Source organism: Telopea speciosissima, chromosome 9, assembly GCF_018873765.1.
Source record: "Telopea speciosissima isolate NSW1024214 ecotype Mountain lineage chromosome 9, Tspe_v1, whole genome shotgun sequence".
In the NCBI taxonomy this organism is placed as follows: domain Eukaryota; kingdom Viridiplantae; phylum Streptophyta; class Magnoliopsida; order Proteales; family Proteaceae; genus Telopea; species Telopea speciosissima.
The window spans coordinates 45,509,433-45,524,122 of record NC_057924.1 but is presented as its reverse complement, the minus strand read 5'-3'; the positions used below and the strand labels follow the sequence as shown (position 1 = coordinate 45,524,122).

Sequence of the window (14,690 nt, the reverse complement as noted above, 5' to 3'; positions counted from 1 at the left end):
TAGGATAGATGCTTATGTGTTAGGACGCCAATTCAATCTGTTAGATACTTGTGAGTTAGGATGTGTTAATTTTTTGTTAGTTTAATTAGTTTAATTTAATACGTTACTTTGGTTCACTTTGCATTGTTTTTAAGTGGGTAAAATAGGGTGGCGTATATCTCCTTGAGTTCGACCCATAGCTACGATTGATCCGTACGCTTGTGGTTAATTATTTCTTGCAGACAGCAGGATCCCTTCCAATTGCCCAGGCATTGATTATCACTGTTGTCTTTGCTAGAATGTTATACATTTTTATTTTGGCTCCTTCTATTGATTCAAGTGGAATCAATAGAGGGATTGGAGGATGCAAGCATAGCATCTCCTTGATCACTGCTTTCAAATAGTGCATTTGTTCTATGTCATCCTCTTTAATATTTTCTCTACCTGTTGCAAACGCAATCCCTCTTTCCTCCTTTTGGACTTCTTTCATTACTTCTGGATGCTTTAACAACCTTGTCATTGTCCATTCTAGGAGTGTAGTCGAGGTATCAGTTCCAGCAGCAAACATATCCTACAAGATATAATAAGACGTTGAAAATAAATAGTAACATTTCAGTTAAAGAATTTGAAATCAAATTGTAATGAAATCCTTTCATATGAGTTGCGTCTGTGTATTATCTTCTTTTATTATTGGTCTATCCACGTTCTTTTCTTTTGTCTATTTTGCAAAGCAGAAGGGCACTTTCTTTTCACTCAAATTTGGCACACAAGTATCCGGTTTGACATGAATCGTACATTTAGAAAAACTCTCTGCACCACTCTATATCTATACCTTTCAAAGTGATCTCCTCTTTGCTTATGTTTAGTTTTTTTTTCCACAGAGAGTATATATATGGAACCCAAAAAACATTCAAGGTTTGCATGCCTCCATGTGCTTTGCATGCTCCTTACATGCATCCGTGGTTTTATTCTTGTCTGTTTTCCATCATGCTATGTATGACTAATCCCCATGTCCCCCATCTTTTAAATGCCATATATGTGAATTACGCCATACGTTTCCCTTTGTACTGTATCATTCCGTAATTAATTTCATGCACCAATCATTGTTCTCTCATCCTTAGTTAGGGATGATCATGCTTAGATGATATAGATCTTGTAGAGTTTATTTTCTTTACTTTACTGTGTACTAATCCTTGCCATGCAGCCAAACATCCGAGTATGTCTCCTTACCTCCTCTTGTACCTTTATTTCTATTTTTATTCTTTCTCCCACTTTAACATTTTTCTACCCAAAAGCATGTTATAATCCTACCCTGCCAAGTAATAGAAAGACCGGCAAGTTTGAGCTGACTGGGGTGCCTAATACCTTTTCTGGACCGTAACTTGACCCATACCCAAACTAACGGACCATTTGTCCCCAGAAGAGTGTTTTCATGTGAGTCATTACATTATAATTTTGGGTCCTTGACCCTCCTCTAGGTGGTGACTCCTACACACATTTTTACCTCTCTTTCACCCCCCCCCAAAGAGGGATGAGGTGGAGGGCACGTGGTGACCCCCCCCCCCCCCACCATGGCATTTGTCTTCACAAGTGGTTACCTCTATTTTATCACCTCTATTGACAACTTGTCTCATTATGGGTATATTTATCTTATCTCTAAGAAGTGTAGTTCTTTGGATGCTTTCATGGTTTTCATGGCAAAGGTAGAAAATCTTCATTCCAAGAAAATTAAGGTTGTTAAATCTAATATAAGAGGGGGACTATTATGGAAGGCATGGCGATACAGGTCAACTCCCTTACCTATTCGCAAGATATTACAAAGAACATGATATTGTTGTACAATATTCAATGGCAGGTACCCTACAATAGAATGGTGTTGCAGAAAGGAGGAGTAGTACTTTGAAAGATACGATGAGGAGCATGATTAGTAACACTAGTCTTTTAGAGTCATTGTGGGGAGAGGCCATTAAGATTACAACATAGATTCTCGATAGAGTGTCAAGCAAGTTTGTTTTTAAAACTTCTTTCGAGTTATGGACTGGCAAAAAACCTAGTCTCAATCATTTGCATATTTGGGGTTGCAGAGCAAAGGCTAGATTATATAATCCACATGAAAAGGTGCTTGATCCTAGGACTGTTAGCTGCTATTTCATGGGCTATCTAGAGAAGTCCAAAGGTTACAGTTTTTACTATCCTAATTCTGCCAATAGGATTGTTGAACTATTCGTGCCAAATTCATTATAGATGATGGTCGGTCTTCAGAATCTCGCAACCTAGTGTTTGAGGAAGTAAATGTTGATATTCTTGTTGAAATTCATGTTGTGACACTTCACTCGGATGAGTTGCTAGTTTTGACTAATGATGCATTGCTAGATCCTGCGAGTAATGTGATGGATGTAGTTCCAAATTTACATGTCGAGCCAACCTTGCCAACTGATCTTGTTCTAGCAGCTGAGCCAGAAGGGGGAGTGAGAAAATGGGTTTATAACAAAAATCCAACGTGACACTAGTTACAAGTGATACGACAAATCACCCTTGTTTTTTCGTTGTTTAATAGTGTGATTGATTGTATATCACTTCCACTATCTACGGTGTCGTGACTGTTCAGACACAAGTGTTCCAAAAAAACCATCCACCGTTGAATTTGGATGTTTAATATTGCCAAACCTTCAGATTTTCTGTGATTTGAGGTTGTGGATGCATATCGGTTTGCTGCACAAGTGTATGGAAAACGATGGAAAAATCCTCCAGAGTGCCTTAATCTTGCAGTGCCTTGCAGCTCGGGCCTGAGAGCTTGACATGTGGAAGATGTGACATCCAACCGTGCTGAGCTCGTGAAAAAAGAAAAAATAAAAACTGGGTCAATCGAGCTTGCACCGTTGAATGAACCTGAAGCTTCCTTTTCATAGGAATGGGGTGGTCATTTTGCACTCCCATAAATCTAGGCGTAGGAGCTATTGGCCTAGTAAGCGTTTTTTTTTTCCAGGAAAAAAATATATCTTTCATACACCCCAAAAAAAAAAAATGTACCAATGTTTTATTTTTTATTTTTGGAGTTAAAATACTACTCATGTAATAAAAGCCAACTTCTAATAGGATAAGAATTTTTTTGGTACTAAAAATTAATAAATTTGAAAACAAGATTGATAATTATTCTAATACAAAAAATATCCATTTATTTATTTTTTGATAGAAAAATATCCATTTATTTCATAGATAAAAAGCCTAGGATATTTTTCACTGAGCCTCAGATGGTTGGTCAGAAGTGTATAATTCCACTTAATTTTCCGTCCTTCAGATACCACTGCTTTTGTCCTTTGATCTGAGGGTCTCCAAGGAGAGCCACATAACCAGACTTTGATGTTGCCATTCAAGGACGAGCCTATCGATTCGTGGGGGCCTGAGGGGTCGGAATATGTGATCCCAAACATAGACACGCCCCAGCACTAAAGATGAAGATTACTTTGTGCTTAACCGACCTAGAATTTGTAGTCAGAGTCAACCTTATAAAAGCAGGTTAATTAATCAACTCAGCCCTATGTATAACAGTGTCAGTTTGGTTCAGTTTGGTTTGGTTGGTTCGATTTGATTCATTCACATTCTGTGTAATTGATTTGACTTGGTGACCGGTTTAATCTTAGAGAATTGGTTGAAACTTAGTTGTTTCCTCCATATATAATGTATGAGCTATTCTTCCAAATTCTATTACATTGAGTCGCAACAAGAGATGTCTAATACGTTGCAATGGTTAGTGCACCAAGGCCAATTGAGCTTACTACTTCAACCCTTCCCCTTGTTTCTTTGCTTTCTTCTTCTCCTCCTTGTGTTCTTTTGCAGAAATAGTAGAGTAGGAACCAAGGAGGGAACCAACCTACCACCTTCCCCATGGAAGTTCCCAATAATAGGGAACCTCCATCAATTAGGTCCCTTGCCACACCACGGACTCCACTCCTTGGCTCAACGCCATGGTCCTCTCATGCTGCTCCACTTCGGTAGAAAACCAACTCTTGTGGTTTCATCAGCTGATGCAGCTCGTGAAATCTTGAAAACCCATGATCTAATCATCTCGAGCAGACCCGATTCGAGTTTTGCTAGGCAACTATTGTACAATCACAAGGACATTGCCTTCTCACCTTACGGGGAGTATTGGAGACAAGTTCGCAGAATTTGTGTTCACCAGCTTCTAAATATGAAGAGGGCTCAATCGCTCCAGCCAGTGAAGGAAGAAGAGATGAAAGAGACGATGGAAAACATCAAAAGGTCTTGCTCAAATTCACCTTCATTCTCAGCTTTGGTGGATTTAAGTGAGGAATTTTATGAGTTCATTCTAGTAGACACAGACTCTATCAGAATCAAATAGTGCATTTGTTCTATGTCATCCTCTTTAATATTTTCTCTACCTGCTGCAAATGCAACCTCTCTCACCTCCTTTTGGACTTTTTTCATGACTTCTGGATGCTTTAACAACCTTGCCATTGTCCATTCTAGGAGTGCAGTTGAGGTATCAGTTCCACCAGCAAACATATCCTACAAGATATGATATGACATTGAAAATAAATAGCAACATTTCAGTTACAAAATTTCAAATTAAATTGTAACGAAATCCATTCATAAGTTGCATCTGAGGGTTATTCCCTTGTATTAATGGTCTCTCAGTGCTCTGTTCTTTTCTCTGTTTTGCAAAGCAGAAGGCCATTTTCTTTTCACTCAAATTTGGTGCACAGGTATATTTAGTATCAATTCATCGATCAAATTTTAAGCCAAATATGGAAAACAAATAGCAATCAGAGAAGGAAGAAAGAGCCGTTGACATGCGTATGTCCATACACTAATATCACCCTCCAACCTCGGCGAACCATTGTTTTTTTTTTTTGGAATTGGGAGCTTTTATATACATCTTACTTTTTTTGGGGGGGGGGGGATAGAGAGGGGGGGAGGCACCAGTCAGGAAACTTGAACTCGAGACCTCCTGGTGAGCATGGGCATGAAGCGCACCACAGCTCACCAACTGCACTAGGTAGCTGTTGGTACCCCATGGCGAACTTTGTTGGGGTGAAATTTAACACCTCCCACAAAATTTCAGCCCAATCCAATATGCCATGTGTCAAAAGTAGACACCCAACCAGGGCTTGGTTATGTGGACCAGACCAGAAAACCTTGTACCTAATAGCAAATCAAAATCTTTCATATCTTTTAGATGGGTTCCACTACTTGATAGTTATGGACCAATAAAAAGGAGTGGTCTGCTATTGCTCTAGATTTGGTGTTGCAGAGGATATGAGGGGTAGGTTTACTTCTCATATTCTCTAAATCTAGAATTTCAAACTCTGCCCTGAAACAATTGCAGCTTAAAGGAGATAATCTTGAATCCTTTGGACATTCTACATAGCCAAATAAAATTTTTCTCTAAAAATATATAACTTATCATTACTATGCCTTTGATGTGTTCTCTCCCAAGGGTGATTTCAGCACTCTTATCCTCTTGTATCCGAAGAAGGAAGTCCACAAAGTCTTTGCCACCACCATCTGCATCATAGTCACCATATTCCCTTCTCTTTTCATGGATGTGTTCTTCAATTACTTCATCAAGAAAAGCATTATTGACCGAATATGGAACTCAATATTCGGTTATCACATAATATTCACACAATATTCTCAGGATTTCCATATCACATAAAATCAGTTTTTCATATCACATGTAATATCTTATGTAATCTCACCTATGCTGTAATTATATATTTCACCTCTCCATTGAGAGGAAATTAATGAAGCACGAATCCTAATTCTATCATGATATCAAGAGCCAAAAGGCTCACGCCCTATCCAATCTAAAATTCTTTTTTTTCCTCTCCACTTCTCTTCTTTGCTGTATCTTCATGGCGACCTCTCCCTCCCTTTCAGATTCTAGTTCCCTTGCCATAGATTCCACTACTTCTTCTTCAGCAAAATTGTTCTCTTCACTGCCTTCTGCTCACCACTATGTGTCTTTAAAATTGACACCAACCAATTATCTTGCTTGGCGAAAAAAGATTACAGCCTTCTCAAAGGGCAGCGGCTGAATTCCTATGTCGATGGATCTAAGCCATGTTCTCTATCGGGTGATGGTGTCGATAATTGGCAACAACAGGACTCTGCCATTACCAGCATGCTCTTAGCATCTCTGTCTGATGAACTGTACTCCACAGTGCTTAATAAAGAGTCCAGCCATGAAATATGGACCACATTACAGCAGACATATGGGTCGACCTCTCCTACTCGACTCATGACTTTGAGCACTTCCCTTCACAACCTCAAGCAAAAACAAGATGAAACTGTGGGCGCCTATCTTCAACGCGCAAAACTCATCGCCGATGAGTTTGCTGCCACCAGTAATCCACTCAAACCGGCAGACTTTAATACTTATGTTCTTCGCGCTTTGCTGCCCGATTTGCAGGGCATTGTGCCCTCCATTCTTGCTCGGCTTGAACTTCCTTCCTACATCCAGGTTAAGCGGCCTGCTCCTTAGTCATGAGAGCATCCGATCCTTTCAAAAGCTGCAACTTGTTGATGTTGCGCCATCCTCTCCACCCCCATCTGCAAACAATGTTCAACGGAATGCCTCTCCAGATAGTGGCAGTCCCACTTCTGGCCATGGATCTGGCCGTGGGGGGCGTGGACAGCAGGGTGGTGGTCGTTTTGGTCGAGGCCGTGGTGGCAGATTTGCCTTCTCTGGTGGTCGAGTCTTTTGCACCATTTGTGGCAGAACAAACCACACTGCTTCCTATTGCTATTACAGAATACCACTCAACCTAGCTATCCAACCACCCATTTTGCCCACCCATCTAATGGCCCAACAGCCCATCATACACAGCCACCTTTGCTACCCACACCATCCTACCCACCACCTTTCCAGCCCTCTTTGGCTCTCACTTGGTACCCCAATACCGGAGCCACACACCATGTAACACCTGATAGCCATGCCTTGTCTTCCTATGATAGCTACGGGGGTGCGGATCAGCTGCACGTTGGAAACGGTAAGGGTTTACCCATTAGAAATATTGGTTATTCACATTTGCCTTCCTTCTCTAAAAATCATTCTTTTCAATTAAATAATATTCTACATGTCCCTTCCATTTCAAAATCGTTACTTTCTGTGCAAAAATTTGCTAGTGATAACAGTGTTTATTTTGAGTTTCACCCTTCCTATTTTCTTGTCAAGGATCGGGCAACCAAGACCATTCTTCTCTCCGGTCCGCGTAAAGACAGGCTTTATCAATTGTCAACTTCAATTTCTCCTAGTCCGTCGATTAATGTGGCTGAAAATTCTTCCATCGATCAGTGGCATCAACGGTTGGGACATCCTCATGAAACTCTTCTCAAGTTCATGCTTAAAACCAATAATTTACCGTGTCGGTCTGCACGGCTTAGGTCCATTTATTCTGCTTGTCAATTAGGGAAGTCACATAGGTTGACTCTCCGAGAAACATTTACTAAAAGTTTATTCCCTTTGGAATTGATTCACAACGATGTGTGAGGACCCTCAACCACTATTTCTTCGGATGGCCATCGCTATTTTGTGATTTTTGTCGATGATTGTTCTAATTACATTTGGTTCTATCCCTTAAAACAAAAATCGGAAGTGTTTGCTGTTTTTAAATCATATCAATTGCATGTTGAACGTCTCTTCTCCAAGAAAATTAAATCCATCCAGACTGACTGGGGAGGGGAGTATAGGACCTTACCCAACTATTTCCAACAACTTGGCATATCTCACCGTGTCTCTGCTCCACACACCCATGAACAACAGAGGTTTGTGGAGCGCTGACACCGCCATATTGTGGAAACTGGTCTAACTCTCCTTGCCCAGAGTTCAGTTCCCAAACATTATTGGCATTTTGCATTTGATACAGCAGTTTTCCTAATAAACCGCATGCCTTCTCGTGTGTCAAATAATGTCTCCCCATTTCAACTTATCCATCACAAGGCTCCCGATTATTTTTTTCTGTGCATCTTCGGGTGTCTCTGCTACCCATATATTCGGCCGTATAATAGTCACAAAATGGACTACAGGTCCCTCCCTTGCGTATTCTTGGGGTATAGTCCATCCCATGCCGCTTATTGGTGCTTGAATATTGCCACTGACCGCATGTATATAGCCCGTCATGTTATATTTGATGAGTCCAATTATCCATTTAAAAACCGATCCATTTTGGGTCCTCCTCCCACACCCTCGGTTTGCTAGCCTTCTCCTTGGGCTGCAGCCCCTGTTGCCACAACTTCTACCAATTCTTTTTTAGGCCCACCACCACCGGCCCAACCTCCACAAACCCAGCCCTTACCCGTTTCCCCTGTGGCACGATCCATCCCAAATTCCCCTAAGACTCCACCCACAATTGCCCCCACAGACCAATCGTCCCCACCCACCCAAGACTTACTCCACTCTCACTCACCACCCCGTCGCACTCGCTTAATCCAAGATTTATATACCTCCCCATCCCTAGCCAACACACACCAAACTGTACCGCCACCATCACCTATTCCAAGCCCACCACCGCCACCACCTATTCCACAGCGTCGACACTCAATGCGTCTTCGCTCTCACACCACCCCTCATGCTCTTCTCACTACAAACCCACCATCAACCGAACCTACCTGTTTTAGCCAAGCCAATAAACATATTGAGTGGCAATCTGCTATGGCAGACGAGATCAATGCCTTAATTAAAAATGGGACATGGTCCCTAGTTCCTAAGGCTTCGCATATGAACATTGTTGGATGCAAATGGGTTTATAGAATCAAGAGAAAGGCAGATGGCAATTTGGAGTGTTACAAAGCTCGCCTAGTTGCCAAAGGGTTCCACCAAAAAGAGGGACTCGATTACACGGATACTTTCAGCCCGGTAATTAAGCCCACAACAGTTCGGGCTATATTGGCCATTGCAGTTTGTCATGGATGGCCCATAAGATAGCTAGATGTGAGCAATGCATTTCTGCATGGCAAGTTATCTAAAGAAGTTTATATGGAACAGCCACCAGGTTTTGTGGACCAATCCATGCCTAATCATGTATGCAAATTGCACCGGTCCTTATATGGTCTTAAACAGGCGCCCAAGGCCTGGTTCCACCGTCTCTGCAGTTTTCTAATTACACACGGTTTCATGGCTTCAAGGACGGATCCATCTCTATTTATCTTCAAGAAAGGGGGTGTCTTACTATACTATTTAATCTATGTTAACGATATTCTGGTTACAAATAACACCCCTACGTCAGTACACTCTTGGCCAGCCTTGCATCTGAATTCTCGAAAGGACTTGAATCCTCTACATTTCTTTCTGGGGATCGAAGCAATACACCAGTTTCGTGGGTTGCTATTATCTCAAACCAGGTACATACAGGATCTCTTGAACCAGGCTGGAATGACAGATTGTAAGCCCATCTTGACTCCTATGTCCACCACCTCATTGGATTCAGGGGGTGCACTCATGACCGATCCAACCAAGTACAAATCGATCGTGGGTGCCCTCCAATATGTGACGTTAACAAGACCTGATGTATCATTCGCAGTCAACAGGGTTTGCCAATTTATGCACAGTCCAACTGAGGAACATTGGTCACAGGTTAAACGGATCCTCAGGTATCTTAAGGGCACCTCCACCTCAGGGTTATTTCTGGAAAAATCATGCAATCCAACTCTCCAGGCCTTCTCTGATGCTGATTGGGCCGGGAACAGCAGTGACAAAAGATCCACAGGGGGTAATGCCATTTTCCTTGGACCAAACCTTATTTCCTGGACATCGAGGAAACAAAAAATAGTGGCCCGATCATCAACAGAATCTGAATACAAGGCTCTAGCTGATGCCACCACTGAGCTAATATGGTTAGAAGCACTGTTCAAGGAATTGAAGTTTCCTACTAGGTCGCCGACTATCCTATGATGTGATAATCTTGGTGCGACGTATCTGACAGCAAATCCAATGTTCCACGCTCGCAACAAGCACATTGAGATCGATTTCCACTTCGTCCATGAACGAGTGGCTAGCAAGAATCTCTCTGTGTAGCTCATCTCTACCTCAGATCAGTTAGCGGACATTCTCACTAAAGCACTGCCCACTGCACGCTTCCAGTTCATAAGCGACAAGCTGAAGATCCTCCAGGTCTCCCCTTCACCTTGAGGGGGTGTATTGACCGAATATGGAGTGCCCATTCTTGGGAACTCAATATTCGGTTATCACATAATATTCACACAATATTCTCAGGATTTCCATATCACATAAAATCAGTTTTTCATATCACATGTAATATCTTATGTAATCTCACCTACTATGTATAGTCTCACCTATGCTGTAATTTTATATTTCACCTCTCCATTGAGAGGAAATTAATGAAGCACGAATCCTAATTCTATCAAGCATCTATCTCTACAAAATTTTTCTCCATCCTCTCCTCTAACCCAATAGCATAATTCACCCAAGAAAACCAAGGTATGAAGTCACCTACATTAAAAACTCCAAGCAGATACTCAAATTCAATCATCATCTTTCTAAACCTCCTTCCATTACCCTCTTCCCCACCATACTTCTTTCCTAGAGCCACTCTACATATTATATCAATTGTTAGAGACATGAGCACCTCACTTAAATCCACCAAAGCTGAGAATGAAGGTGAATTTGAGCAAGACCTTTTGATTTTTTCAATCATCACTTTCATCTCTTCTTCCCTCACTGGCTGGAACGATTGAACCCTCTTCATACTGAGAAGCTGGAGAACACAAATTCTGCGTACTTGTCTCCAACACTCCCCATAAGGTGCGAAGGCAATGTCCTTGTGATTGTAAAATAGTCGCGTAGCATAACTCGAATCGGGTCTGCTCGTTTAGATCATGGGTTTTCAAGATTTCACGAGCTACACCAGCTGATGAAACCACGAGAGTTGGTTTTCTACCAAAGTGGAGCAGCATGAGAGGACCATGGCGTTGAGCAAGAAATGGAGTCCGTGGTGTGGCAAGGGACCTAATTGATGGAGGTTCCCTATTATTGGGAACTTCCATGGGGAAGGTGGTAGCTTGGTTCCCTCCTTGGTTCCTACTCTACTATTTCTGCAAAAGAATACAAGGAGGAGAAGAAGAAAGCAAAGAAACAAGGGGAAGGGTTGAAGCAAGCTCAATTGGCCTGGATGCACTAACCATTGCAACATATTAGACATATCTCTTGTTGCGACTCAATGCATTAGAATATGGCAGAATACCTCATACATCATATATGGAGGAAACGATTAAGTTCCAACCATTGCTCTGAGACCAAACCGGTCACCCAGCCGAATAAATTACCCAGCCGGAATGTGGATCAACCAAACCGGCACTGCCATACTTAGGCCTTGAAAGATTTGATTAACCTGCTTTTATAAGGTAGGTCTTGAATGAGTTGGAACAATTTAGTTGACCATTAACAGTCAATGAACCCGCTCACCTGATTTACGAGCCAAGCCAGGTTAGTTAAGGGTTGATTGTGACTACAAACTTTAGACCGGTTTCATTAGCACAAAGAAATCTTCATCTTTGTTGCTGGCCGTGTCTTTTTTTAGGGATCACATATTCCGACTCCTCACCCTCCTTTCCAATTTTTAGGATCACATATAGGTTTGTCCTTTTTACCAAGAAGAAAGAGACAGGATTAACATCGAAATCTGGTTGTGTGGCTCTCCAGTTTTTTTTTTTTTTTTTTTTTTTTTCACTTTCTTCTTGAACATGGCACTGTGGATGTTGGATCTTCCACGTGTCGAGCTCTCAGGTCTGAACTACGAGGCTCCGCAAGATTAAGGCACTGCAGAGGATTTTTTTTTCATCGTTTTCCATACAGTTGTGCAGCAAACTGATATGCATCCACAACCACAAATCACAGGAAATCTGAACAATGCTTTGATAGTAATATTAGGGGTATCAAATGGTCAGTTCGGCTAAATTTGGTCACGCTGAATCAGTTCGGTCTCAAAATGAATGAGACCAAAACAGAACCATTAAGAAACTTCGGTTTTTGGTTGATAGATGGTTTTTTGGAACACTTATGTCTGGACAGTAATCACACCATAGATAGTGGAGGTGATATACAATTACTCACATTATTGCCAAAAAAGGAAAAAAAACAAGATATACATTGAAATAGCCTGGGTGGATGATGCTCACCAAAGTCGAAGTGTAGGTAATCTTAGTTTCCATGTAATGCACGCCCCTTCTACGCGTACGTTAGCCTAGAATGTTATTATATAGGTGTACAATAGATGAGAGAGTGTCAAGTTGAAGGCCCAGAGTTGAAACTCCAAAACAACACTGAAATAGCCTAGGTGGACGATACTCACCAAAGTCAAAGTGTAGGTAATCTTAGCTTCCATGTATGCACGCCCCTTCTACACATACGTTAGCCTAGCATGTCATTATACAGGTGTACAATAAATGAGAGAGTGTCAAGTTGAAGGCCCGGAGTTGAAACTCCAAAACAACACTGAAATAGCCTAGGTGGACGATGCTCTGTAACCTAGGGGGATGATGCCATCATTTGCCTAGGCCAGAATTGCAGCAGTTTGGCCTAAGCTCGAGCCTTCCTTTGGCAATTGGCCAAGGGCCTGTAGGGAGTCTATGGGGGATGTCATTAGCCTCCAGGGAAGCTAACAATCATGAGGGTTTGATCCAATTAGGATACACAAGGCAAGGATTTGGTTTCTTACACCAAAATTCCCAAAAATGGAGGTCTACAATGGGGAATCATGGCAGATTGGTCATGGGTTGGAGAATCAGTATATTAGGGTTACAAATTGACATTACTAATACCTAATACAAGGTCTAACTAATGTAAAGCAAGAAGCCTTATGGTTTGTTTAAAGATTGGATAGATTCCAACATAAAGAATCCTCAAATTGGAGGTTCTTCAAGAGGGTTTAATGGTATTTGGGTCATGGATATGAGAATCCATCGATTGGGGCCATTGATAGTTGTCATTAACATCCAATAGAAGGGCTAAATATAGTAGGGCAAGAAGCCCTAAAGTTTGGTTGAGGTTTAGATAGAATTTCAATCAATTCTTAAAGGAATTTACTTAGAATTCACATAGGTTAGCTTACTTACAATGGGGTTAGCTTAGGACAGCAAGGGGGAAAGCTTCTAGACTGGAATTGGACTATAAATCCCCTTCTGCAGGAGCTCTTAGCTCTAAGCTTGGACCTCCAGCTGGTTGGGTGGTGATTTGCTCTCAAGAGGGGCTCCAATAGAAGTTGGGGCTCCTCCATTCTCTTCCACCTTCTTCTTCCTTCCTTCTTTCTCCTTCCTTAGTCTCCACGTTTTCTCTCCTCTCTAGGGTTAGGAAATGGAACAAATGAGGAGAAGCTGGGTTTTTTCTTTGTTTAGCTAAGGATTCTAGGCCTTGTTTGGTTGGGAGTTAGCCTAAGGTCTAAAATGGACTTTAAAACTTGTTAATGTCCAAATGAGTCTTAGGTTAGAGATCTTAGGGTTTAGTTAGGTCACATGGGTCACAATTGGTCTAAAATAACCAAGGGCTAAGCCCTGGGCCAAGGCAAGATGGAATCAAATCAAAATAACCTTCACAGGGCAGGTTTTTACATTAGGCGGATGACGCACCTGGCAGATGATGCATCGTCTGCCGGTTACCTAGGCATGATTTGCAGGATCTGATCTCTGCCCACTGTTTTGGTCATAACTCGGTCAAACCATGACAAAATAACGCGATTCAAAATTTGTTGTAAATTAGACTTAAAGGGCTACATTTTCATGAAAAAACCTTTGACCAAATCAGAAGGGAAGGCCCACAAAATTGGGTTAGAAGCTAGCTGTTATGCAATGATAGTAAACTAGAATCGAATTGACTCCAATGATCTTGCCTACTTTGAGGATATTTAGGTACGGGTTGAGAGGGGTTCTAATTGGGGTTTTTGTACATGAAAGGAGGGCATGCAAGAGTATAATCAATACACATAGAAGCTAAGACGATGATCAAGAACCAATCATGAAAGATGGGCATGATCCACCTTGGTATTCCACACTAAGGTACGTGACCCTATTATCAAATGACATTAATAACACCTAAGAAAAGGTCTAACTACAGTAAAGCAAGAAGCCCTATGTTAATGTTGTATGTATACGATAATTTGGTAATAGGGTTAATTCAATTTGGTACCTATTTCTAATGATGTACGAAATAGGGTACCAAATTTGTTGACCCTATTATCAAATTTATCATGCTACGCTTCTTTTTTAGGATCTTATTTTCCTTCTTTTCTTCTTCTTCTTCCTCCTTTCATCTATTTTAGTCTCCCAAGTTTTCTCTCCTCTCTTAGGTGTTAGAATGAGAGAAATGAGGAGAGGGAAAGGGTTTTGATATTGTTTAGCTATGGATCTAAGGGCTTGTTTGGTTGGGATTGGTTTCAAGGTCCAAAATGGGTTTAAGACTTGTTATTGGCCAAATAGGTCTTAGGTTTAGTTAGGCCACATGGGTCACAAATGATCTCAAATAACTGAGGGCTAAGCCCTGGGTTAAGGCAAGGTGGAACCAAATCATAATAACCTTCACAGGGCAGGTTTTTACACTGGGCGGATGATGCACTGGTGGATCATGCATCGTCTATCAGCTTCCAGGGTGTATCATCCGCAGGGGTTAACAGGGTCTAACCTCTGCTCACTGTTTCAGCCATAACTTGGTCAATACATAAGTAAATGATGCAATTCAAAAT

At 41.5% G+C, this 14,690-nt stretch overlaps 1 protein-coding gene and 1 pseudogene across 1 annotated transcript; both read right to left on the bottom strand.

The window, feature by feature from the left end:
- Window positions 1-208: 208 nt before the first annotated feature.
- Window positions 209-5,571, bottom strand: LOC122638952 (cytochrome P450 736A117-like). The gene is made up of 2 exons (XM_043831802.1): window positions 5,405-5,571; window positions 209-550 (listed from the first exon to the last, which is right to left on the bottom strand). The coding sequence occupies exons 1-2, from the start codon at window positions 5,405-5,407 to the stop codon at window positions 209-211; spliced, it is 345 nt and encodes a 114-aa protein (XP_043687737.1). The 5' UTR covers window positions 5,408-5,571.
- A 4,790-nt stretch (window positions 5,572-10,361) lies between these two features.
- On the bottom strand, window positions 10,362-11,159 carry LOC122638951 (annotated as a pseudogene).
- Window positions 11,160-14,690: the final 3,531 nt, after the last annotated feature.